The sequence below is a fragment of the Zalophus californianus genome, chromosome 11 (genome assembly GCF_009762305.2).
Source record: "Zalophus californianus isolate mZalCal1 chromosome 11, mZalCal1.pri.v2, whole genome shotgun sequence".
NCBI classification, from domain to species: Eukaryota; Metazoa; Chordata; class Mammalia; order Carnivora; family Otariidae; genus Zalophus; species Zalophus californianus.
The window spans coordinates 72,833,791-72,857,958 of record NC_045605.1 but is presented as its reverse complement, the minus strand read 5'-3'; the positions used below and the strand labels follow the sequence as shown (position 1 = coordinate 72,857,958).

General features: G+C 49.7%; 2 protein-coding genes across 2 annotated transcripts; both read right to left on the bottom strand.

Annotated features, from left to right (window-relative positions):
• Positions 1-6,213: 6,213 nt before the first annotated feature.
• On the bottom strand, positions 6,214-10,377 carry LOC113915236 (serum amyloid A protein-like). The gene is made up of 4 exons (XM_027581055.2): positions 10,303-10,377; positions 9,498-9,589; positions 6,791-6,929; positions 6,214-6,524 (listed from the first exon to the last, which is right to left on the bottom strand). The coding sequence occupies exons 2-4, from the start codon at positions 9,586-9,588 to the stop codon at positions 6,362-6,364; spliced, it is 393 nt and encodes a 130-aa protein (XP_027436856.1). The 5' UTR covers position 9,589; positions 10,303-10,377; the 3' UTR covers positions 6,214-6,361.
• Positions 10,378-19,087: 8,710 nt separating this feature from the next.
• LOC118356106 (serum amyloid A-2 protein-like) lies at positions 19,088-22,748 on the bottom strand. Its single transcript, XM_035723092.1, has 4 exons — positions 22,685-22,748; positions 22,147-22,238; positions 19,767-19,905; positions 19,088-19,386 (listed from the first exon to the last, which is right to left on the bottom strand). Exons 2-4 carry the CDS (start codon positions 22,232-22,234, stop codon positions 19,224-19,226), a joined length of 390 nt encoding a protein of 129 aa, XP_035578985.1. The 5' UTR covers positions 22,235-22,238; positions 22,685-22,748; the 3' UTR covers positions 19,088-19,223.
• Between the last annotated feature and the right edge of the window lie 1,420 nt (positions 22,749-24,168).

Sequence of the window (24,168 nt, the reverse complement as noted above, 5' to 3'; positions counted from 1 at the left end):
CCTGGGATCATGACCTCAGCCGAAGGCAGATGCTTAACTGACTGAGCCACCCAGGCGTCCCACCACCATCTTGGAATTCTTAATAATTTCTGAACAAGGATCTCCACATTTTTATTTTGCATTGGGACCCACAGGTTAAGTGGCTCTGGCTGCCACAGGAGGTCTGAGGTGGAGCCAAAGATTTTACGTTTCCAACAGGTTCCCAGTTGATGCTTCCTTGGATCACCCTTTGGGTAGCAAGGCTCAGTCTAAAGTCCGGTAAAGCAGCAACTTGGAAGGAGCAAAGGCCCCTGGCAGGTGGATTACTTGCCACATTAAGCAAAACATAAATTTTTGTATTCCTTAAACTTCTGAATTTTTTTTTTAAAGATTTTATTTATTTGACAGACACAGCGAGAGAGGGAACACAAGCAGGGGGAGTGGGAGAGGGAGAAGCAGGCCTCCCGCTGAGCAGGGAGCCCGAAGGCAGGAGACCTGAGACCTGTGCCGAAGGCTGACTCCCAATGACTGATCCACCCAGGCGCCTAAGCCTCTGAATTTTTGTTACGACAAGTTAGCTTTACTCTAAAGGAAGTGAAGTAGAGCCAGTCTCACAGCTGGTTCTGTTCTCAGTTTATTTAGGCTTAAATAATTTTGTATTTAGGCTTAAATAATTTTGGAGAAAGCCTTCTGTGAAGTGTGCCTCTGACTGTGTCAAACACCAGCTCAGGCTCTCTGGTTGCCCTCCTCCAGTGCTAGTGCGTGCCGACTGGAACAGCCTACATGACCTCGGGGACTGGAGAGGAGAAGCCAAGGCAGTGCAGCCCAGGCTGGCCCGAGTTCAGCTTCGATGTTTGGAGGCAAGCCCTAGCCAACAAAAACTTGTTTCTTCTTGAAACTTATCCCCACTGGGGACCTTATGGCTCATATATTCCTTGGATCCCCTAACCATATAGACTTAATTGTTATTCAAGTCAGGGTCCTTGTATAAAAAGTACTGAAGGATCCTCAATCTCTATCCTCCAGGCAGCCCTCCAATTATAACCTGGGGTACAGGGGAGAATGGCACGTCCACACTTAAGAGTAGTGAGAGATCCAGAGGGCCGAGGGCCCATACGGATGGTGGCCCAAATGCTAAGCAGAGTCCAAGCTGTGAACAGGCTGGGGCTTTCTATGCACCCTTGCTGCTAACCTGCCCACAAACCGGGCTAGGTCTTGCCTAGACCAGAAACATTTCCATTTCTCCCCGAAACAATTCTGTCAGCAGGGGAGGCTTTTCTCTGGCTTATTAACTGTAAGTCTCCATCAGAGAACTGGGGAGTCTTATTATTATTTATTAATACTGCCCAAGGAAGTAGTGGTGTAGGTTAAGGGAGGAGCCTCAAGTTGGACTGCCTGTGTTCAAATCCTGGCTTTACCACTCATATCTGTGACCTTGAGCAAGTTACTCAGTCTCTTTGTCCCCCAGTATCCTCATCTGAAAAAAAATCTGCACCATAGAGTTGTGGCCGACTGGGACTAGAATTAGAGTTCAATAAATATTAGCCATTATGACTGGTATTATTGAGATAATTCTTCTGGCCAATCCCAGTAATCCTGGTTTTTGTTTTTTAACCAAAACATAGTTTTATTTCACACTAAACATAGCGAGAGTTTTGCTTTTGTTTTTTCATATGGAGATGGTAATATCTTATAGAAAATTCCCTATGCATAAGATAAACAACAGATTCTTTTGTTGTCTTACCAAGATAATACTAAAGAATTTTTTAAAACTCCCCTGTGTAACATGGATATTATCTGAAATGACTGCATAGTATTCCATTTTATGTGTGTGACACACATTGTTTGATGAGTCTTCTCTCCTTTTCCCCCACTGGACCCTAGTTTGTTACTTACACTTTTTTTCCTCATACAATTTTTTAGTTGAGATAATAATTCACATACCATAAAATTCATCCTAAGTGTTAAGTTCAAGGGTTTCACCCATGTAGCATGTATTAGTACTTTATTCCTATTACGGCTGAATACCATTCCACTGTATGAATATACCACATTTTGTTTAAACACTCATTAATTGATAAATACTTGAGTTGCTTCCACTTCTTGGGTATTTTGAATAATGCTGCTACTTCCATCATGGAAGGGGCAATGCTTTTCCGTAATGGAATAGACACAATGAAAATAGGTTTGTCTCCCCTGCATGCAATGCTTCTGCCGAAGTCTGTGGACTTACACAATGCCTTATCCACCATCATGGTATTTATTTTACACAGTATTACTTCTGATTAAGGAACTAATTTTGCAACAAATAAAACGTGGCTATGGGGCTGTCCTCATGGAATTCACTGGTTTAACCATGTTCCCTATTATCTTGAAGTAGCCAGGTGGGTAGAATGCTAGAGTAACCTTTTGAAGACTCAGCTACAGTACTAGCTAGAGAGCAACACCTTGCAGGGATAAGGCAGTTCCCCCCTCCCCATATGATACATGCTTTAAATCGGTGTCCAATATATGGTACTGTTTCTCCCATAGCCACAATTCATGAGTCCAGGCATGAAGGCAAGGAAGTGTTAGTGCCTTCTCTCACTATTAGCCCTACTGATCCACTAATGTGAGAGCCAGGCGCATCCAACTGGCCTCTCAGAGGGAACTGTGAGGGCTGTAGTTCAGCCTAGCCAAGTTGACACAGGTAAAAGTCATCACTGGGAGTCATAATTTTCATTTCTAATGAGAAAGCTTGCAAAGTATTGCTAGAGAAAATTAGTTTTTTCTATGATAAAGTGAGATTCTGTCAGTTTAGATGGTACTTTATATTAAGAGATTTTGCTATAGATTTGGATATTCATCTTTAAGAGAACCATTACCATGTTCTGCAGACCAAAACCCGTGTCAAATAGCAAATATCCTCCACAAGTCCCAAACGCTGCTCCCAGGCCTGTCATCCTCTGCATAATACTTTTCTTCCTGCTTTGTTCATTCACGCAGCAAGTGTTTACTGAGCATCTACTATGTGCCAGGAGCTGTGGTAGGTACTCTGGATAATGAGGATGACATACAACAAGATAGACCTGCTTTTTGCCCTTTGTGATGGGTCCTGGGGATGATCATGTACAGTAGCAGGTACAAGTGAACTCCCTCAGGTTCCTCGTCCTCCCTCTCAAATGTGCTGCATCTCTTGACTGCATTCTCTTTACCTTCCTTCCTTTCTCCTTTTCAGGTTAACCCATCATCTGTGACCTTGACCTCATCCCCTCCTTTTGACTAATTAGTTAAAAATTAGATTATTTCAACCATTCGTTCATTTAAGTGTTGAGGTCCTATTATGTAGCAGATACTTTGCTTAGTGCCAGATATTTAAAGCTAAACAAAGCAGAAATTGTTACAGCCTAGGATGGAAGATCGGGACCAAGAAAACAAAACAAAAACAGAACAGTAACAGAAAAGAAGTGAAAAAAGCCATCCCACGTATTAATAATAGGAAGGAAAGAATAGGCACGGTAGACGACTACGAGTAGCCAGAGAAGGCCTCTCAGAAGAGAGATTTCACGTGAGAGAGGTTGAGAAGGGAGCAGCCACGTGAAGAGCAGATGGATCCAGTGTTCTAGGCGAACACGCTCTGGCAAATTAGAGCTTGACTTTTTGGCGGGACGGGGGGAAGACTGTGGCTGGAGAGCCACGGAGGTGTGGGATAATGAAGGAGCTGTGATACCATGAAGGTAGTTGAGAGCATCTTTCAAGAAAGCGGGAGAAGGCAGGTGTGCTGAACGTCGCTCAGAGGCCTAGTGGGACGAGGGATATGTCACTTGTTTGGGGCAACACGGAGGTCCTTGGTGGCAAGAGTTGCTTTGCTGGAGTGCTAGGGACGGGCCAGGCTGGAGCAGATTCAGGAGTGAGTCAGAAGGGAGGAATCGTGTAGATGGGTGGTTCTTTCAACAAGTCAGACTGGTAGGAGGAAGAGGGAAAGGTGCGAGAGTTGACTGAGGTGGGCTGAGTCCGGGTGTTGGATGTGGTCATTTCCTGGGGAAGCCGTTGGTGAGTGCCTGGACCGTGCGAGGCGGAGTGCCTATGATGATGTGTAGGACGTGGTGCCTGTCCTTAAACACGTCAGGCATCTCCCGATTGATTGTAAGTGCTCTCCTGGCTGTTTGCCCCTAGCGCCAGAGGTTTGGGAAGGAGAGAGAGGTCCCCTGCTGAAGCTCTTGGCCTTGTAGAGCACACTGCAGGTCCTGGAGGCAGACCACCAACCTGCGGTCCTGGCTCTGCTCCCATTCCGTGTGCCACCCCGGACATGGTCCTAATTGTGTCCCGCTCCAGCTGAGAACAGCAAAGACTGTGGCTTACATCAAATGAGGCCCATACAGTATAGAGCACAGTTTGGCATCTGCAGACAAAGAAAATGGCAGCTACTCTAAATTCATATACGCCAGCCTTCCACACCCCAGCAGAGCTGGGATTGCCTCCAGTGTGTGCCTCAGTGGAGGCTCTTATTAAATTGCGTTGTGTCTACGTACATATCTGGCTTCCTCTCTAGAACATTAGACCTTGTCAAAAGAAAAGTCATGTAGAAAATAGAATGAAAGTATTTTATGAACCGTAAACTATTGTTTGAATGTGAGTTATAGGAGTTATGTTAGGCTTGAAATCTATCAGGGGAGCTGACACGTTAAAGGAACAGAGGGGATGAGGTAAAGATGAACCAGCAGGTGCGAATGAAGCTCTGTGAGAGCCCTAAACTCTGTCCCAGAATGTAGTGCTGGGGCTACTAGGAAGGTTCTTTGAGGAAATAGAACTTTTATCAGGATCTGAGTTCAAGGACAGTAGGAATAAAGATGAGAGAAACTAATGTGAGAGCCATTCCTCAGGTAGAACCAAAAGGAACTGATTAAAAATGTCATCAGGCACCTGGGTGGCTCAGTCAGTTAAGCGTCTGCCTTCGGCTCGGGCCATGATCCCAGGGTCCTGGGATCGAGCCCCGCATCGGGCTCCCTGCTCAGCGGGGAGCCTGCTTCTCGCTCTCCCACTCCCCTGCTTGTGTTCCCTCTCTCTGTCAAATAAATAAAATCTTTAAAAAAAAGATATAAAAATGTCATCAGGGACAGGGGCTAGTGTTGGGGAGGCTAAGACATCAGATGCCATAACCCCTGGGATTAGGCTTCCCAAAGACTAATGGAGAGGGGCCACTGAGGGACAAGGCGCAGAGGCAGAGAAGGGGACAGGACACAGGTGACTGGGCAGTGAAGAGATGGGGACGCAGAGAAGCCTAGAAATAGCAACAGAACACTTGGAGAGGCCTCAGCAGGCTGAGAGTAAGAGGCGGACACAGGGTGAGAGGTCTTGTGTGCCATGCTGTGGATGTCAAAGGGGAGAGCCCATGCAGAGCCCTAGACGCCCTGGCAGATTGGAGACCCCGTTATTGGTCAGGGGCCAGTCAGGGGAAAGAAACCAGGCAGTAATTTGGAGAGAGGAGGTTTAACATAAAGAATTACTGTATAGTTGCAGAAGATTGGCTATTACGGGATAAAAACGAAGGATAAATTCAGGATGGGCCCTCACAAGGCTGACATTAAGGTCTTGTTAGAAAGTGTGTGGCCATGGTCCTTTGCTTGGCAGAAAAAGTTAGCTGGGTGCCGCAAGTCAAAGTTGATGAGCAAGACGGTCCCCACTGAGGTGACAACAACTCGCCAGATGTTGATGATGCCACTAAGCCACGAATTCCTGACATGTTTTGTTCCTGAGAGCTTTTATGTAGAGCAGTGCAAATAAGGTGGAGAAAAACTGCCTTGGACGCATTTCTCAGATGGCAGGGACAGAAATTGATTTTCATCGGATTTGGAGGTGCTGAGAAAACAACAGAAGGTGGCAGAGGATGAAGCTGGATGCCACACCCTGTCCTCCCACGCTGGGTCCCCTGCCGCCAGGGACAGGGACCACTGAGGAGCAAAATAAGGGGAACCAGACGCTGAGGACAGAGAATGTAACAGGACCCCATGGACGGCAGTGAGGGGCCTGGACATGGAAGGACTTGGAAATAGCACCAGAGCAACCAGAGGGGCCTGGACAGGGGAGTGGGTCTGATCGGGGAGGGGGGGGGGTGTAGGGCAACTGTCCTGTGTCATACTGAGATGGTCCCCCTACACAAAACCCAGGGGCCCGGGCTCCACCCACACGGGGGTGTCCATCCCTCTCCCCTGGGGAACAAACGAGCAGTCCTCACACCCAAGAGTGAGTAACACATTTTTCAACAGTCAATCTCTTCAAGCATTTATTAGACATCTATTAGGTGCCCTCCACCAGCCTCCGGGGACAGAGAACTCAGTGACTGGGTGTCCCTACCCTCAGGGGACTCACAGCCCATCTCCCGAGGGCAGAACAAAGAGGAAGCTCAGTACTTGTCAGGCAGGCCAGAGGGTCGGAAGTGGTTGGGGTCTTTACCACTCCGGCCCCATAAGTTGGCAGCCTGGTCAGCCTTCGAGTCCTCCACTCCGTGGCCGCTGTCTCCAAACCTCAAAAGATCTGTGACTCTCTGAGAATTCTCTCTGGCGTCACTGGAATGGAGGAAAGCAGGTAAGAGATTAATCAGGGGCTGATGAACTACACCTCCACCCTTCCCATCTCTCCTCTTTCCAAGAAATTAATGAAACTCTAAGAGGCCAAGTTTAGAGATGCTAAACCCCTGATCATTTCTGGGTACAGCCCAACTCAGCCTGGCGTATCTCCTTGTGCTGGGTAACCAGCATCCCCGGGGGAGAGTGGAAATCACAGCTAGGCATGCTCAGCTGACTCATACCTCCATCCCCAGGGGCTATGTTACCTGATCACTTTAGCAGCCCAGGCACCCCCAGGGCCCCTTTTTGCAGCGTCATAGTTCCCCCGGGCATGGAAGTATTTGTCGGAATTTTTGTAATTGGCTTCTCTCATGTCAGAGTAAGCTCTCATCATGTCTCTAGTCCCTGGAAAGGAAAGAAAATGAAAGTGATCATCTCTTGGCAAAATAGAGAACACTTTTCCTCCCAGTGATTCTAAGATTTCAGCCTTTTGACACAAACCTTTGAGATTATACTGGCTGAGATAAATATTCCTTTACTTTTCACTCCCCTGGGTTAATGATAGGAGAATCACACCGGGTGCAAGTTTTATTCTCTTTGATTCCATTCTAAGTACTGTTGCTACTTGGTTTTCGGCTGTGTGTGATGTGTATGAACAAGAGGTGGGATGGTCTTTAAGGGATGCTTCGTTGTGCGGTGAACCTCTACCTGGAAAGGGCAGGGAACCCTCTGACTGGGGCGTGAGGACAAAGGCAAGCCTGAGGGAGGCTGCTGACCCAGAGGGCTCCCAACCTAGACAAGGGGAGAAAGTCAGCGCTGTGGGCAGCGTGAAGACAACTCAGTTCTGTGTACATCCGAATGGGGCATACGTGCACCAGGAGACTCAGAACTCAATCATCAGGTGATAAAGGTGAATTCCCCCAGGAGACCTTCACAGAAACGGGGTCATCAAATGCAGAAAAAGGGCAACTACCCCCAGCTCTAAAGTTCAGTGTTCTCCCCAGTGAACTGAAGAGTATTGCCTTCCACACAGTGGTTATGCAGACACACTGATAAAATACACATATAACTTCTAGAAGGTTCTAGGTACTATGCTATGACTTCTCTGGGCCTTAGGAAGGCTGCGACAAAAACAGTAAAGGGACTAAGCTAAGAGGAAAATCAGAGTTACGGATTGAAGGCATCTGATCAGGCTACAATAAAATGAAGACTCAAAAAGTAGCTTAATAAGGAAAAGAGAAAAATCTGTCGAGTTGTAATCATAATTTGTAATACCCATGCGATGCCTTCTCTTCATTTTATGTATTTATTCTTTCTAGTGTTCAGAAAGATCACTTTGTTGAGCAGTACGACATTCTTACTAAGTTACAGATTTAAATAGAGGCCTGGAGGCTGCTTGCTTAGGAAGTCCTTCCAAAATGCCTAACATACTGGTCACTTGTGGGGGCAAAGCTGGAGGCAGTGGTTCCCAAGCTTGAGTGGGCACAAAAAGCCACTGGGGTGCTTGGTAGAAGCCAGATTTCAGGCTCAGCCCTGAAATGCTGATTCAGCAGAGGGGGAGTGTGCGCCTGGCATCTGCGTTTCACAAAGCACCCGAAACCCCAGGTGATTCTCATGCACGCGGTCCTAGAACAACCCTTTGAAAAACCTTGACCTAAAGATGGAAACACATTTGTAGCGGTGCCTGTGAGAATTTAGAAAGGATTGACAGCAAACTCTTAAAAACAGTAATCAGTGACTCTCACAGACAAAGAAAAAGGAAAAGACAAGAAAAAGAAAAATGATTTTGTGAAATATACAAATCTTGCCGCTGAGTCTGACTACCGAGGCGCGTGTCTCTTGCTCTTGTGCCCAGCCAGATCTCAGGCCCGCAGAACCACCATCATGGAATCCTTGTGCCATTTACTGCGGGGAGAGGAGCTCTGCAGAGTGGCCTTCCGCCTCTCCCACAGCCTGACTATCTGCCATTTGCTCAGATAAACAAGAGGGTTGTGTGTTCCCAAACCCGCAGTCGGCCATGCGCTCTCTGCTCTGGGAGGCAGGACATTCCCGTCCTAGCAAGGTCTGGGGAGCTCCACCACGGGGGTAAACCCTGCTCTGCTTAGGACCTTGTCAGACTCTTCATCTCTTTGGGCCTCAGGTTCTCTGTTAAGGGATGATGGTGCCTACATTGCAGGATTACAGATTAAAACCTGAGGATGAAAACCAGTTCATTCATCCACGTAAAGCTCTTAGAACAGTGCCTAGCACGGGCCAAGCTCCCTTAATCTTGGAGGGGATGACTAAGTGCGCAAGTTTGAGGCACCCCTTCGTGGCTGCCTGAGACGCAGCCATGAGCTGGCCCTGACTTCCCACTAGGCGGCACTCGAGTCCCACTTATAAGTAGGGAGAAGGCACCCTGGACCCCACATGTATCTCTTCCTGCTCCTACTGCAAGTTGAGGCTCAAACCTTATGTGACCTCCAGCCTGGGGACCCCAAGGAAGAGTGCGCTGCCACCCAGAAAAGCCAGGGGTGGAGGGATAAGACACCTGTGGTTTCGGGGGAAAAGCCACACGTAGTAAGTAAGCCCTAGAGACCTAAGGCACAGTATGATGAGCACCAAACCATATTGTATTATAGTAATCAAATGTGCTATAGCCTAGATCTTAAGTATTTCAATGACTAAAAGGAAATGGAAATTATGTAACATGACAGAGGTGCTAATTATAACTACAATGGCAATCGGGTTGAACATATAAATGCATCAAATTAACATGACCTACACCTTCAATATATATGATGTTATATGTCAGATATAGTTCAGTTAAAAAACAAATAAAATAGAAACCCTGGGAGACTGCTATCTTGAACACCATGCTTCTATGCGTCCCACTTGCGGCCTTTGCGCTGTGTGGATGTGGCCTCTGCTCTGGGGAATCCTGGAGGGAGGCCAGGGGCAGCCTCCCCCTGACCCCCATGCTTTGGGCCTTACCTTGACCAGCTTCCCTGAGGAAGTTTAACCACCTTTGGCTGCTGACGCCCAGGACCAGGGAGCCCAAGAGGATGCCCAGGAAAAGCTTCATCCTGGTGCAGAGTCAAAGAGACACACAAAGATGATAGGTGTTTAGTTTTGGTTTGGATTGGTTTTTTCGCGGCGTAACGTTGACTCGTTCTTGTATTCCAAAACTAAGCCCCACTCATTGTATCTCTATCTATTGATCTACACACACACACACACACACACACACACACACACATCTGTGTACATATACACCCCTGTATGTACATATATGGGTATGTGTGTGTATGTAGAAAGAAGTAGACAGTGCGTATACATATATTAGGCAGGTGATACGTAGATACATAGACAGAATTCCAGAGGGTCCACGTCTCCATTTCCACCTGCGTCATTGGAATCCCAGTACGAGAGACTGCACTGCGCTTCTAATATAAACCACTTTCCCTTTCAGTCATCACCTGTGAGCCCTGACGCCCACTGTACAGAAAGCTTCCAAAGAGGCATCTGGGCATTTTGTGACCATATACCAGTCTGTCAAATGAGATGAGTGAAACAGTGCCCAACCCTTGGCAGAATGCCTGCTCTCCCCATCCCTGAACTCTCCCCGAGGAAGTGCACGACTAAATCCCAGTCCCAGAAAGTATTCACATCTGCTGAATCCTAATTGTCAGGCTAGGAGATGCAGGAAGGAAGCAGAGAGCTGGGACACAGCACAGGAATGCCGTGGGCAACGGGAGTCCGCAAAGAGAAATAGTGTTGGAAAGTTCTAGTACCTCACCTTTGGCTGTTGCTTCCCAAGGAGGCTCCTGGTGAAGCTGAGCTGCCCGCCCCTCCTGCCTGCGAGGGGTGCCCACGGTATATATACTGACCCTTTGCTAGGGGAATGACGGGGAAGCCAGGTTTGAAGCAAAACACTGAGATTTGGGAAATTCCCCCTTGGCCAGAACACAGCATCCAGAACATCAGGCTGTTTATTCGCGTCCATCTAATTTCCCAGGTTGTGCAATCTGGTAGCTTCTGGGAATGTAGCAAACGTGGGCTTTTCTGCCTGTTTTCAGTCTCGCTCTTGGTGAGGAAAGGTTTCTTTCCACACACAATAATGTACTGACAATGGGTGTGAAGAGGAATCAATATTAGAAAAGAGATTTGATTGTCTAAAGAATGAGAGCATAGAAGGCCGGTGGAAGAGCGAACGGTCTCCACTGAAGGAAGAGAGAAGGATAAAACTGAGACCCCAGGGAGCAGAAAAAGTACAGGAAGGACCAGTAAGCAAGAAAATGAAGCTTCCAGCACCCAATGGGGTGGCCAGGATGCCGGAAAAGGGAGTCCTTCAGACTGGAGTGTACTCATGATCAGTTGCTGCGGGAGCTCCTAATGGCAGCTTTCATGGAGGACACCCTGGTCCAGGAACGTTGAATTGCTTTGTCGACATTTGCTACAATGTCACGGATAAATGATACATCCTAAAAATGATCAAGAAACCGCCCACTGGCCGCAAAATTATGAGAACAGAAGATTCAGGGAGGATGCAGAGAACATTGGGGGCAGCGCAAGAAGGCTGGGAGGTTGCGAACATACAGAACGGCTGTTTCAGCTGGCAAAGCAGGACTGGGCTGCACTCTGTGAGTTTAGGAGGATTACGGTGGGAAGAAATTGCATGCAGGTGGTATCGGCGGGATGGAGACCCTGGCCCACTCACCTACCCCTTCCCTGCCCCTGTTTGGGAAAGGGGAAGTTTAGAGGTCATCGGATTTCCCTGCAGAAGAGAGGATGGTGCATATGTGAGGTGGTAGCAATGATGGGGCGTCCAGAGGACGGACCTGGTCCTTGTCACCGGGGGCCCGGGGCTGGAAGCCCAAGGAAGGAGGGCCAGGAAGGCCCAGCCCAGGGAGTGCTGGCTCAGGGGTGTTGCCTGGGGGGCATCCTGGAGACAAGAAAAATGAGCAGGCATTTCAGATACCAGACAAGTACCACTAGGGCTGATGCAAGCAAATCATGGAGACTGGACGGCCCAGGGGTTGGAAGAAGCTAAGTAGTAGCCAGGAAGGAGGTGGGACTCGTGCTCCACCAGGAACCCAGAGCAGAAGCAGGAGGCCGACTTCTGATTTGTTACAAGACTACAGGAGTTATGGGTAGGACATTGCAAAGGGGAGGCGGACCCAGGATGAAGCCAATCAGGCAAGGATTGCACTCGTAGGAGGGAATCATTGTCTTCGGTTGGAGCCTGCCAGCACTAGGAGTCATGCCTCTTTCTGGGTCTGGGTCTTATTTGAATTCCTGTAGGTACAATGAGATGAGAGGTGTAGGGCAGACAACTGTCAAAGGATCCCTCTGTCCCTGTGGTTCTTCTCCAGGCCAATGCTGAGCACCGTTTGGACATTCCCCACAAGATCATTCCCTGGGAAAGGTGGGGTCACTGAGGTCGGCCCAGTCTGGGACCCTGAGCTGCTTTGGCTCCCTTGGTCCTAGGAGTAGACACGTGGGGAGAAGGGCAGGTGTCAACCCTCCAGAGCCAGTGGTGACAGGGAGCTTGGGGGGCTGCTTCCCAGAGGAGGCCATGTGATGCCCATACCCCTCCTCCCAGGCTCCCCAGGGCAGAAATCCTGGGCCAGTGACCCCAGCCTGTGACAATTCTTTTACTCCCTCGGGGCCATTCCATGCTGGAAAGCCCTCCCCACTTTCAGACAGCATTCCAGTCATTCCCTTCTTTGACAGACACATTGCAGAGAGAGCGCGAGGATACTTTCCAGACCCACGAGGAACTCCTCCCAGGGACTCGGGCAAGGAAGGCATGGTCTCTTCCTTTGTTCTGTCATGTAGTCTCTCTTTCTGGAAGGGACACTCAGCTCCCTGAAGGCCAAGCTTAGAACAATAAACAGTAGGGACAGGCAGCTATTTCCCTTGTGTCTCCTGCCAAAGAAAGATGTTGCCATGGTGGTATCACATCTCCAGGCCTTGAAGAGGTCTCCCGAAGTCTCCCGTGAGTCGCTGTGTCCCGGATTCCAGAGACTGTGTCCGTTGGGGCCTATTGTGCCACCTTTGTTAGTACTGAGAAGCCCTTTCCCTCTCAGAAGTGACCTGGTTTACAGAAGACATGACACGGTCCCCCTCCTCTAATAGCCCCGTGTGACCAGGCTGTGGAGAGGCCTGGGAGACCTCCCTTTTCTCTGTTACAATGAATTTAAGTGGATGAAAAGAACACCAAGCCTACGAAGGGCCAGAAACCAAAGTTAGAAAAGATGCCTCACAGGGTACCGTGATCAAGCGAGGATGGGAGGCCTAGGCCCCAGACTCAGAGGGCCAGCAGAAAAATGATCAACAGTTTCATGACTTTCAAATGAGAAGAATAACGTTACCTACCTGCGAGATTTGCATGTATAAGAAAGAAAAATTTGGTCATCCAAATGATGAAAATAGGTCTCATCTATATTTGGTCTTTCACAGTGACTGTCTCCCACACCCTGGGAATTTCCTAAGTGTTGACAGGGACAAAGGTGTCTTTACCTTTGTTACGTTCAGAGGTGATTTTTGGACCTCACCTAAGGATGGGGGCTGTTTGCCAGGAGGCCCAACCATGTGATTAGAGGGACCTTTCACTCCCTCCTCCTGACTCCCAAGGACAGGTCAGGGACTGGAGGGTTGACTCAATCTCCAATGTACAACGATTTAAGTAATCCCTGATGCAATGAAGCCTCCATAAAAACCCTAAAGAACTGGGTTCAGAGCCCTTGCAGGCTGGTAAACATATGGAGACTCGGGAGAGTGGTGAGTCTGAGAGGCCTGGGGGTCTGTGACCTTTCACCTTTCCTGTACCTTGCCCTCTATATCTCTTCATCTGGCTCTGGATTTGTATCCGCTTTTATATCCTTTCTTAAACCGGTAACTATAAAGACGTGCTTCCGCAAGTTCCGTGAGTGGTTCTGGCACATTAATCGAACCCAAGCAAGAGGCGGTCAGATCCCCCAATCTGCCTGGGATTTGTCAGAAGCACATAGAACAGCAGGGGCTTAGGACTGACATCTGACTGCCGGAGGTGAAGGGGAAGGATAGTCTCGTGGGTCTGAATCCTTAACAAGTGGGACCTGTGCTACCTTTGCGTAGAGATGTCAGAGCTGAGTGGAAGTCTTGCACACCCTGCTTGGTGATGCGTGTGGCTCAACCCCGCAGACCCTGGAACTGGGTGTGGGACCCTAAATCACCGCCTCATAGGGTGGTCGTCGGGATGGGGTAATTAAGCCTGAAAGGGGCTTCGGTCCATTCTGAGCACTTGTACTTAATATACTGAAATCTTCTGCTTAGCCAAGACAACTCATAGTACTTTATACATAGCCGGAGACAGGAAGATTATTTAAAAATTGTTACGGAGGCCACACATCATGAACACTTTAATAAGTAAGATTACCATGCAGAGTCCCATTTTTAAAGATCCTGGTTGAGGGGCGCCCGGGTGGCTCAGTCGGTTGAGCATCTGCCTTCGGCTCAGGTCACGGTCCCGGGGTCCAGGATGGAGCCCCTTATTGGGCTCTCTGCTCGGCGGGGAGCCTGCTTCTCCCTCTCCCTCTGCCTACAGTTCTGCCTACTGTGCTCTCTCTATGTCAAGTAAATAAATAAAAAGTTTTAAGAATTAAAAAATAAATAAATAAAGATCCCGGTTGAAATTTTCAGGACACAGCAACATTCTTTCAAGTGTTTGAAAGTGTTCCTTCTGGGTATCTCTGCAGATCCCTTTGTTAGGAAGAACTGTGGGCAGGATAGTGTTTGTGATGCAGAAAACAAGCTGGAGAGCTTGCAGCTGTGCAAGGGAAGAGGGAACATTCTCTCCTCACCTGGGCAGGACTCCGTCCCCAGCAGGTAGGAGGTCCTGCAGTTATCCTCAGCCTAAGCCCTGGAATTCTACTGGATAGCACTGGGAGAAAGAAGGCCTTGAGGAGCTCAAAACGGTACCACGGGGAACAGAGCGGGCCAACGTGGGTTCCTGAGCAGATGGAATATTGACCGTGCCATCTTCTGCATCTAAAGGCCCCCATTGAGTTAAACAAGACTTGATCTGGATTTCAAATTGCATGAGTTCCTTTTATTCTTACGCTTCACATTGTTCTTTTCAGTAGGAACTACTTGTTTAGTATCCGGGTGAGAACATTTGTGGGCATCCTTCGAGGCTCCAATTCCTGTACTATGTACAGTAGTGCTGGTTTTAAAATAAATACTTACTATATCCAGCATCGTAAGAATACATTTTGTAAAACTTAAGTCAAGAAAATCTTAACAGAGTATATCAGTGGAATAGACAAAATAATGTCCTCCACCAAAGATGTTCACGTCTTGCCTTTTTTCTAGTTTTATATGATATCCTTTGATAAACACTAATTTTTTAAAATTTATTTGTTTATTTAAGTCATCTGTACAGCCACATCCTCGGTAGAGCATCCAAGAAGCAGCCAGATCGCATGAGCCCCAGGGCTGACGACCAGGTAGCAGCGCAGGCCTGTGCGATCAGCACTGCCTGGTCACATCCCTCCTCTGGACCCTATAGAAGAGGCCTGGGCAGGAAGAGAAGGGGCCCTCGGGCACTCAGGGGGTCTTCTAGAGAGACCACTGAGGTTGGGGGAGAGGCAGTGGCTGTGCCAGGTGGGGCGACACCTTATCCAGGGACGGGCCTGGAACGTGGGCCGCTGTCAGGGGCAGCCATGGGCACACCTGCTCCTCTCTGGGGAGGCCCTGCACATCTGGGGGTGCTGGTGTGAAGCTCAATTTCACCTCAGGAGCACTGCCGGCACACTTGGTGATGAACACTAGCTCAAAGCCCATTATTTCTTCCTGGTAATATAATGAGAGAGGACCTGTTTAAGTTTACATTGTAATACCATATTGCATTTTTTCTAAGATACACATTTTTTTAAAAAGATTTTATTTATTTTTTGGACAGAGAGAGACACAGCCAGAGTGGGGAACACAAGCAGGGGGAGTGGGAGAGGGAGAAGCAGGTTCCCCGCCGAGCAGGGATCCCGATGCGGGGATCGATCCCAGGACACCAGGACCATGACCTGAGCTGAAGGCCGTCGCCTAGCGACTGCGCCACCCAGGCGTCCCTAAGATATACATGTTTTAGTATGATTTTCTGAAATTAGGACGTGTCTTACATCACTGATGACCAGGCAGCATTCCTAAAATAATTGTCATTGTTTTAGGAATCCTTAAATACCTTTATTTTGGGTATGGTTTTTCTGTTTTTTTTATACACAGGAGTGATATAAGATAAAAATGTATACCTAAGAAAGTCGTAACATCTCTTTCATTACGTGTAAAATAAAAATGCTGAGTGATAAGAAAATATTATATCCTAACTTAATTTGTAGCTCTCTTGTTGGTGGTAGAGACATAATAATGCATCTTTCAGTCCATGGATGCTTGGACTCAAAGAAATGCAGTGCAGGCTTTTCCCCTCCTCTGCTCTCACAGAGCACTCTCTGCTAACTTGACTCTCCGATAGTCGGCACGGTTCTCTGGAAGTTCAGATATTTATTGCTCTCTCCCAAGTTTTCTCCACAGAAACCGTAAAGACTAATAGTTTATTTCCACGTGAGGTTTCTAATTTCCATTTCTATGAGCGAGAGTACAAGGCACTCCTAGAGAAAATTAAATATATATTCTATGATAAGGTAAAATATTGTCAGTTTTCCCAGTACCTTTGCGGAGATTTTGATGTAGTTTGCATAGTCACCCAAAGTGCCTCCTTACCACGTTTTCCAGATCATGGCCTGTACCAGACATCTGTACCTGCTACAATCCCAGGCACACTCCCGCGTCTGTCCGCTTTTGAACAATTCTTCCTCTGCATCATTCATTCATTCAACAAATATTCATTAAGCAACTACTATCTGTGACCTGCTATGACAGGTACTGAGGATACAAGGCTGACACATACAGTAAGAGAGACCTGCTTTCTGCCCTTCGGTCTACGACCTACTCACCCTGAAGACAGACCGGTAAAGGGGCAAAGAGGGCCAGGGTTGGGGGCACAACAGTAGGTACACCTGGCTTCCTGCAGGGCCCTGTCCTCCATCTCAAGTGCCGTCCCCACTCTCTTCAGCTTTCTTCCTTCAGAGCAGATGACTCTGCTCCCTTTGGCGTTCACCCCTCTGCCCCGTTGGCTCGATCCCAGCCCTCTTGCTTCCCCTTGACTTTGGGCAGCTGCTGTTCCCCCCACTTCCCCTTCAGTGTGTGCAAGCAGAAGACGGTAGCGTGAGATAGGTAAAGGGTTTGGAGAGTACATCCTCCATCATAAAATCTGTACCCTGTGTAATTGTCCTACAAATTGAATGCGAAATAAAGACTTTCTCAGAAAAAAAGCGGAGGGACTCTGTTGGCATACAACTGCCTGGCACAAAATGTTAGAGGTTCTTTAGAGAGAAGGAAAATGGTAGGAGTGGAAAGTCAGATCTACGTGAAGAAAGGGAGCACGTTGAGGAAGGCGTGAGACAAGGTAAAACAGTGTTAATAACAGCCCATACGTTCCCCTTAGGTCACTTCAGATGGCACCACACTGCAGCCTGATTCCCCCCCCACCCAGTGCCCGGAGCCTGCTCTCACCAGCCCGTGGCCATCCTGGGCCCTGCACCTGTTCCTCCTGCCCCTGCCTTCTTTGGCATAGCCTCACTCCTCTCAGACCAAGCCTCAAGCACGGCAAACCCCTCCCCTGCTCTGCTATCAGTGCTTTCTGATAGGAACTCTACGTGCTCTTGTGGCTAACCATTTTATATCCACGCTTTTCTTTCCCCCTTAACAAACAAATGCAGTTTGTCTTTCCTCTATAAAACTGTATCATTACCCTTCTTCCCTTAGGAGTTCTCCCCAATTTCTTTTTCAGAGAGGAGTCCTAGGCCTGTTGTCAATCTACATATACGAGCTCGCCCTGTTTCTGACACTGGAGTAGGTCCCTGCCAACATGTCCCTTGGGCCCGCTGAGCATGGTGCTAAGCCTTGTCGGTAGAGGGCGCTGCAGGGACAATGAGGAAGGACGACCTCTCCCCCAGGTCCTGGGAGCCTGGTCTCCTTCTGGCTCCTGTGGTGCTCTTCTCAAGTGCAGGACCCCCAGAGGCACTCACCAGAGGGCATTTCCATGGTATCCCACTGAAGTTTCTTGACAATTTCTGGGACCCTTCACTGGGTTTCCAGGGTGGTCTGCGGCGCTCTGCCTGTGTTAGGTGGGTGCCTAACCCTATACCACCGACTGAGTGACTTAAACCCCACAAATGTATTTCTCCTCTTTCTGGGAGGTGGGTAGTGCAAGATCAAGGTTCAAAGTAATCTGGTCCCTGGTGGCAGGTCTCTTCTTGCCTTGCAGATGGACACTTCTAGCTGTGTGACAGGGCAGAGAGGAAGGAGCAAGATCTCTAGTATGTGATATCATAAAGACGCTGATCCTGTCAGACCAGGTTCCACACTTACGACTTCTCTTCACCTCCATTACTTCCTTAATCCAGTAGGCAGCCACAGTGGGAGGTGGGGCTTCAACATATGAATGAGAGGCGGGGACACAGTTCAGTCCAGAGCACTGCCCCTTGCACACCAGTCTCGGGCACCCGGACAGCATCTTCCCCTGACCCCGTGTGGGCTGCCTCCCGGTGAGCTTGCAGCAGCCCCAGCTCCGTTCCCAGTTCCACTGCCGCCTTCGGAGTTTCCTGCCAACTGTCCTCCTGCCACCTCAGTGGGGGGAGTCCTTGTTTGTGGGCTGTGGCTTGTGACACCCAGCATCTCTATGGGCCAGCCAACGGGCCACAGAGTTTCCAACAAGGTCCACAGCTCAGCTTTGTGTATCCTGTACCCCTTAGTGTTTAGTCATGTCCCAGCTAATCATTTGTTCTGTTAGAATTTCCCATCTCAAAAGACTATCTGGTTTCTGTCCCCTGAGTGGGCCCCAAATGACAGAGGGGGCTTCTCTACCCTGCTCACTCTTCACCACCGCTTCCCCAGTTTGGATCCTTTAAGGAGCAGAAGCCGTGAGGAGAGAATGACCTGGGAGGTGGCATCAGGCCTTCACTTAGGCTTGAAGTAAGGCAGTGAAATAAGGTGGAGAAAAACTGCCTTGGACGGCTTTCTCAGATGGCAGGGAGAGAAACTGGTTCTCATGGGTTTTGGATGTGCTCCTGAGAAACCAGCAGAAGATCAAGGTGGCAGTGGCCGGAGCTGGATGCCACAGTCCCGGCCTCCCACGGCTGGGTCCCCTGCCCCCAGGGACAGAGACCACTGAGGATTAAAACAAAGGGAACCAGATGCTGAGGACAGAGAAGGTAACAGGATCGCACGGACGGCAGTGAGGGGAAACCCCTGTTACCCCATGGAAGGGCTTGGAAATAGCACCAGAGCAACCAGAGGGGCCTGGGCGAGGGAGCGGGTCTGATCGGAGAGGGGTGGGTGCGGGGCTTCTGTCCTGTGTCATGCTGAGATGGTCCCCTTACACCAAACCCAGGGGCCCGGGCTCCACCCACACGGGGGTGTCCATCCATCTCCCTTGGGGGACAAACCAGCAGTCCTCACACCCGAGAGTGAGTGACACACTTTTCAACAATCTCCTCAAGCATTTATTAGACATTTTAGGTGCCCTCCACCAGCCTCCGGGGACAGAGTACTCAGTGACGGGGTGACCCTGCCCTCAAGGGACTCACAGCCCGTCTCCTGAGGGCAGAACAAGGAGGAAGCTCAGTACTTGTCAGGCAGGCCAGGGGGTCGGAAGTGGTTGGGGTCTCCGCCACTGCGGCCCCATTCATTGGCAGCCTGGTCAGCCTTCGAGTCCTCCACTCCGTGGCCGCTGTCTCCATACTTAAAAAAGTCTGTGACTCTCTGCAAATTCTCTCTAGCATCGCTGGGATGGAGGAAGGCAGGTAAGAGATTAAGTAGGGGCTGAGGAGCAACATCCTCCCACCCCACCAATCTCTCTTCGTCCCAAGGGATGGTGAGAGGAGCCAAGAGCGGAGGGGCTGAAATACTGACCGTGCTCCAGGCACAGCCCAGCTTAGCCCAGGCTGGTCCGCTTTCCCTGCAGGAGGGCGGGAGTCACCCATTCCCAAGGGCCTTGCTCTGGCTCTGTCAGCCACTCAGAACCCACACTGGGCACAGAGGGGAGGCGGGGCAGGAGGAGGATCCACAGTCTCTAAGGAAACTTCTCTAGGGCTTGTCCCCTCTTGGCTAATAATGGTGCCCAGCTCAGCTCACCCATCCCTGCATCCCCAGGGCCCATGTTACCTGATCTTTTCAGCAGCCCAGACGCCCCCAGGGCCCCTTTGTGCAGCATCATAGTTGCCCCGGGCATGGAAGTATTTGTCGGAATCTTTATAATTGGCTTCTCTCATGTCAGAGTAGGCTCTCATCATGTCCCAAGCCCCTGCAGAGAAAAGGATCAGGCAAAAGAGATGTCAGGTGGACAGAAAGCCCTTGACACACCCTAGTTCCGAAGAATCAAGGAACAGCAAATCTAGCACTGACTCAAAATTTCTGCCCGTGCTGCCAGCACCCTTGGGCACCATAGGCTGAGAAGAACAAGTCTTCCTCCTGGTTGGTTCCCCAGGTGTCGCCAGCGAGGGGCTGCGGGTGGGGCACAGCTGTGTTGCACCTGTGTGTCTGACCCTGTGCTATCTCTGGGCTCCATCCCCTTAGGGCTCTATGTGAGCTGTTCAAGGAGAGGAAGGAAGAATTATAGAACAGGATTTCTCAACTTCAGCACCACTGAGGTTTGGGGCCAGATAATTCTTTGTTGCTCAGGCCTGTCCTGAGACTGCAGGAAGCGTAGCAGCACCCTGACCTCTGCCCACTAGATGTGGGCAACGTATTCTCCAAGGGTCACAACCAGAACAGTTTCAGACATTGCCGAATGTCCCCAGGCAAAAAATTGCCCTTGGACGGGGAGCACTGCTGGAGAACGAAGCCACAGATGATAAGATCCAGGGGAGTTGGGCAAGTTAGCAGGTGACAGGAAGGCAGATCCTGAGAAAGGCTCAGGAGTACAGTGCTTCTGCCCAGAGTCCTAGGAAATCTATTCTTGCAGCGGGAAGGCACATGACTGTGACCCGAGTCCCTCTGAGTGTTAGGGGCATAAATGGCATCCTGACAACTTTCTAAATGGACCATACCAATGATGGGGGCAGCTCGAGGGGGCCAGCGCTAGAGCCCTGGCCCATGAGCCATTCTTGGCTGTACTTTCTTCTTCTTTTTTTCTCTTTAAATTGTTTTAATGTTATGTTAATCACCATACATTACATGGTTAGTTTTTGATGTAGTGTTCCATGATTCATTGTTTGTGTGTAACACCCAGTACTCCACGTAGAACGTGCCCTATTTAATACCCATCACCAGGCTAACCCCCACCCCCTCCCCTCTAGAACCCTCAGTTTGTTTCTCAGAGTCCATCGTCTCTCATGGTTCGTATCCCCCTCCAATTTCCCCTCCTTCATTTTTCCCCTCCTGCTATCTCCTTTTTTTTTTTCTTAACATATATTGCATTATTTGTTTCAGAGGTATAGATCTGTGATTCACCAGTCTTGCACAATTCACAACGCTCACCATTTTGCTGCACTTTCTAATTACCGGGGTGCTCTGCAAGTTTTGGAGGCCAGGTCACCCCCCAGGCCAGTTCCCTGAGCCTCTCGGGGCGGGGGCGGGGATGGATCTCAGGCATCAGGGGTTTGTAATGCTGTCCTGGTGCGTCCGACAAGTAGCGGAGGTTGAGAGCCACCCAGCTTTCGGGAGTGGTACTCAGATACATCTACCTGGCAAGAGCTCTGAACTCAGGCACAGCTGGGTTCCACCCTCTGCTCTGTGACCTGCCGCCTGGAGGTTAGTCCCTGACAATGGACTCAGCTGCTCTAGCAAGCTCCCCTTCTTGTGGAGAAGATGCCTGCCTCACCTAGGGGTTTTGAAGCCATCGTAGGCGAGCAACTGTCCCAGCCTGACCAGTACTGTCCCTGTTTGCCTCGAAGCCTCCCAGTTAGCACGGACAGTGTCATGGAACCCTCCCCAGATCTGGGCAAAACAGCATAGCTTGTCACTCTACATTGCATGAAGGTGCTGAATTCCAGTGCAGGCTCGATAGATGTTATTCGTGCCCCCGCCTTTTTTTGGTCTGGTTAAGGGCTAGGGAAGGGTAGGAAACAGACCTCCCAGGGACAGCGTCACTGTCAAAAGGAAGCATCAGTGAGAGCTAAGCTGAAGGTGTCTGTAAATTATCCCATCAGGAAATGGCAGGAAGGATGGAAGGGAGGCAAGGGGGAAGGGAGGAAGGAAAGGAGGAAGGGCTAGATGAAGGGAGAGAGGGAAAGGAGAAGAAAAGGTGGACAGCTTTAATCATACACTGTGCCTTTTGTCTGCAGGAAATTTTATGCCATTTCAAGACTTATTCTGCCTCTTCAATTCAAACTGACCCTTCAGCTGGGAATGATGATTGCTCTTTCTCTGGTAACAGATGGACACAAATCCTGTGCCTTCCGACCTGTTTGATGAAGAGCTCCCCACACCCTGGGCACATTCTACGACATAGGGCAACACAGCTCATACAGCAGCTACAACCCTTGAACGTGCTCAGGGCAAATCCTAGTGGGCCGTGGATGCCACCCCCGTCCAGCGACCTTACCTTGAGCAGCCTCACCGAAGAATGCGTACCATTGGCTGCTGACACCCAGGGCCAAGGAGCAGAAAATGAGGCCCGTGAAAAGCTTCATGGTGCTGAAATGAAGGAGAGGGTCAGGGGGCAAGGACAGGACCCTCACCCCCCCTTTGGGTTTGGCAGGTCACAGAGAGCCTGGTGCTCATTCCACTTGTTCTCAGTAGACTCTTCAGGTCCATGTAGGAAAGAAACATTGCAGTAGGTCCTCACTCGGAGCCACAGCCCTTGGCTGAACCCATCAGCCCTGCCCCCCAGGGCTGGCTAAGAGGTCCCCAGTGTAGCGCTGATGGAGGTACATGGCAGCTGGGACCAACCTGTCCCAGCCTAGAGCAGCCTGCCCTCAACCAAAAAGCTCATAATCAGCCAGTCTCCCATGTGCCGCTCTGCAAGCGCAGACCTCATACAGGACAAATACAAAAGAGAATAATTATTTTGAAACCTGTTGGGAAAGAGAAGAGAATCTGGTGGTTTTTTCAACCAGTCCCTCCCTGGAGTAGCCCCTCACCTGAGTTCCGGTGGAGCAGAGCTGCTGGTCCCTGCCTGCTGGGGAGAGGTAGCTGCTATTTATACTGAGCCCTCCCTGCTGGGCACACGGGAAGAGAAGAAAAGCCAGACGTGGTGCCTGGAACAGTCTCCCCAGGTCATGGCCCCTAGAGACCTGCAAAGGAGAACTTACTGGACGCCCGTGGTTTTCTTCATCCACAGGTCAATTCCCGGTTGTGCAACCCTGAGGAAAAAATGTGAGCTGGTTCTGCTGGCAGCCGGGGCTCAGGAGGAGGGCCCGCTGTTGGTGTTGGAGGGGCTGTGGAGACGAAGGGTGTGGAGCACCAGGCGGGTGGCCTGCCAGTCCCTGGAAGGTTTGTGGTTAGAGGAGGTCTCCTCTAGCCAGGACCTTGCTTTAACTGGTCAGTTCCTTAGGATGGTCCCTGCTGGGCCAGATAGCAGATGTGCCAGAAATGACACCCTTTGAGTTCTTGCCTAAAGCTCTTGAGCTTCAAAATGGACAGGGCAGCCCCACCAAGTCCCTTGGGTGCCCTGAAATGTCCTTCCCCCAGTCTGTGTGCACCTGCTAAGCTTTCAGTTCTGAGGCACAGGAAAGCCCTGCTCAGCTGGCTCAGCCCCTGAGCGCGTGTATTAATATCTAAGCTGGTTCCTGGGTTGCGAGTACTAGTTGGAGGGATTTCGCCTTGCTTCACCCAAACTTCGAGTTACCTCTTATCGGAGTGAGAGTACTGTTCGATGAATTTGCAGCCCAGTTGGGGACGTGCTGGGCTTCCAGTCAGGGAGAAGATGGGGGCACATCTCTTTGTATCTTCTAACCCTCAAAGGTCACTATCTGCTCCCGGTCATTATGAGACAGTAGTACCAGGAGTGTCAGCCCAGCTCTGCGGGGGCTGGTGTGGGAACGACGCGGTGGGAGAGGGGTCAGTTCCCAGCCCGAGTGAGGCTAGGTTAGAAACAGGGGCTGCAGGACATGTCAGCTCCTGCTGATTTCGTCCTCTCTAGTCCATCCTCCCACCTTTAGGGCTCGGCATGTACGCCCAGCAGAGAATGCTCAGAAAGTGCAGGGCCAGGAAGGAGGAGGTAAAGGGGGGTAATGGTCGACAAGCAGCAAATGAGTGGCTCCATCCTGCCCGGTGGTGTTCGACGTGCTGCCCTGGAGGCCACTCACCACCCTCCCCTCTCCCCAGACACCACCTCCCACCATATTAAACCCACTGGGTGTCATACATGTTTGAATTTACGCTACACACACGCTCACATACTTTCTAGGCAGGATAGCTGACTTGCCCCAGGGAGAATGAGCTCACAGGGAAAAGTTACCAGATATTCAAGCAGCACAGTTGCTTTTATAAAAGAAAGACAACCAACTGAACATATAATACTAGATCTCCCAGAAGTGATGGGTTGGAGAATTACAAAGAAACTCATAATACACTTATAAATATCATCAGAAGGGGTAAAAGATAATATGAAGTAGGAACTATC

Excerpts from the sequence above, each read along its gene's own strand:
- LOC113915236 (XM_027581055.2), bottom strand. The coding sequence starts at position 9,588 with ATGAAGCTTTTCCTGGGCATCCTCTTGGGCTCCCTGGTCCTGGGCGTC. Across the intron at positions 6,930-9,497 it reads CCTCAGGGAAGCTGGTCAAG|GGACTAGAGACATGATGAGA; the intron begins GTAAGGCCCAAA and ends TTTCCTTTCCAG. Across the intron at positions 6,525-6,790 it reads TGGGCTGCTAAAGTGATCAG|TGACGCCAGAGAGAATTCTC; the intron begins GTAACATAGCCC and ends CCTCCATTCCAG.
- LOC118356106 (XM_035723092.1), bottom strand. The coding sequence starts at position 22,234 with ATGAAGCTTTTCACGGGCCTCATTTTCTGCTCCTTGGCCCTGGGTGTC. Across the intron at positions 19,906-22,146 it reads CTTCGGTGAGGCTGCTCAAG|GGGCTTGGGACATGATGAGA; the intron begins GTAAGGTCGCTG and ends TTTTCTCTGCAG. Across the intron at positions 19,387-19,766 it reads TGGGCTGCTGAAAAGATCAG|CGATGCTAGAGAGAATTTGC; the intron begins GTAACATGGGCC and ends CCTCCATCCCAG.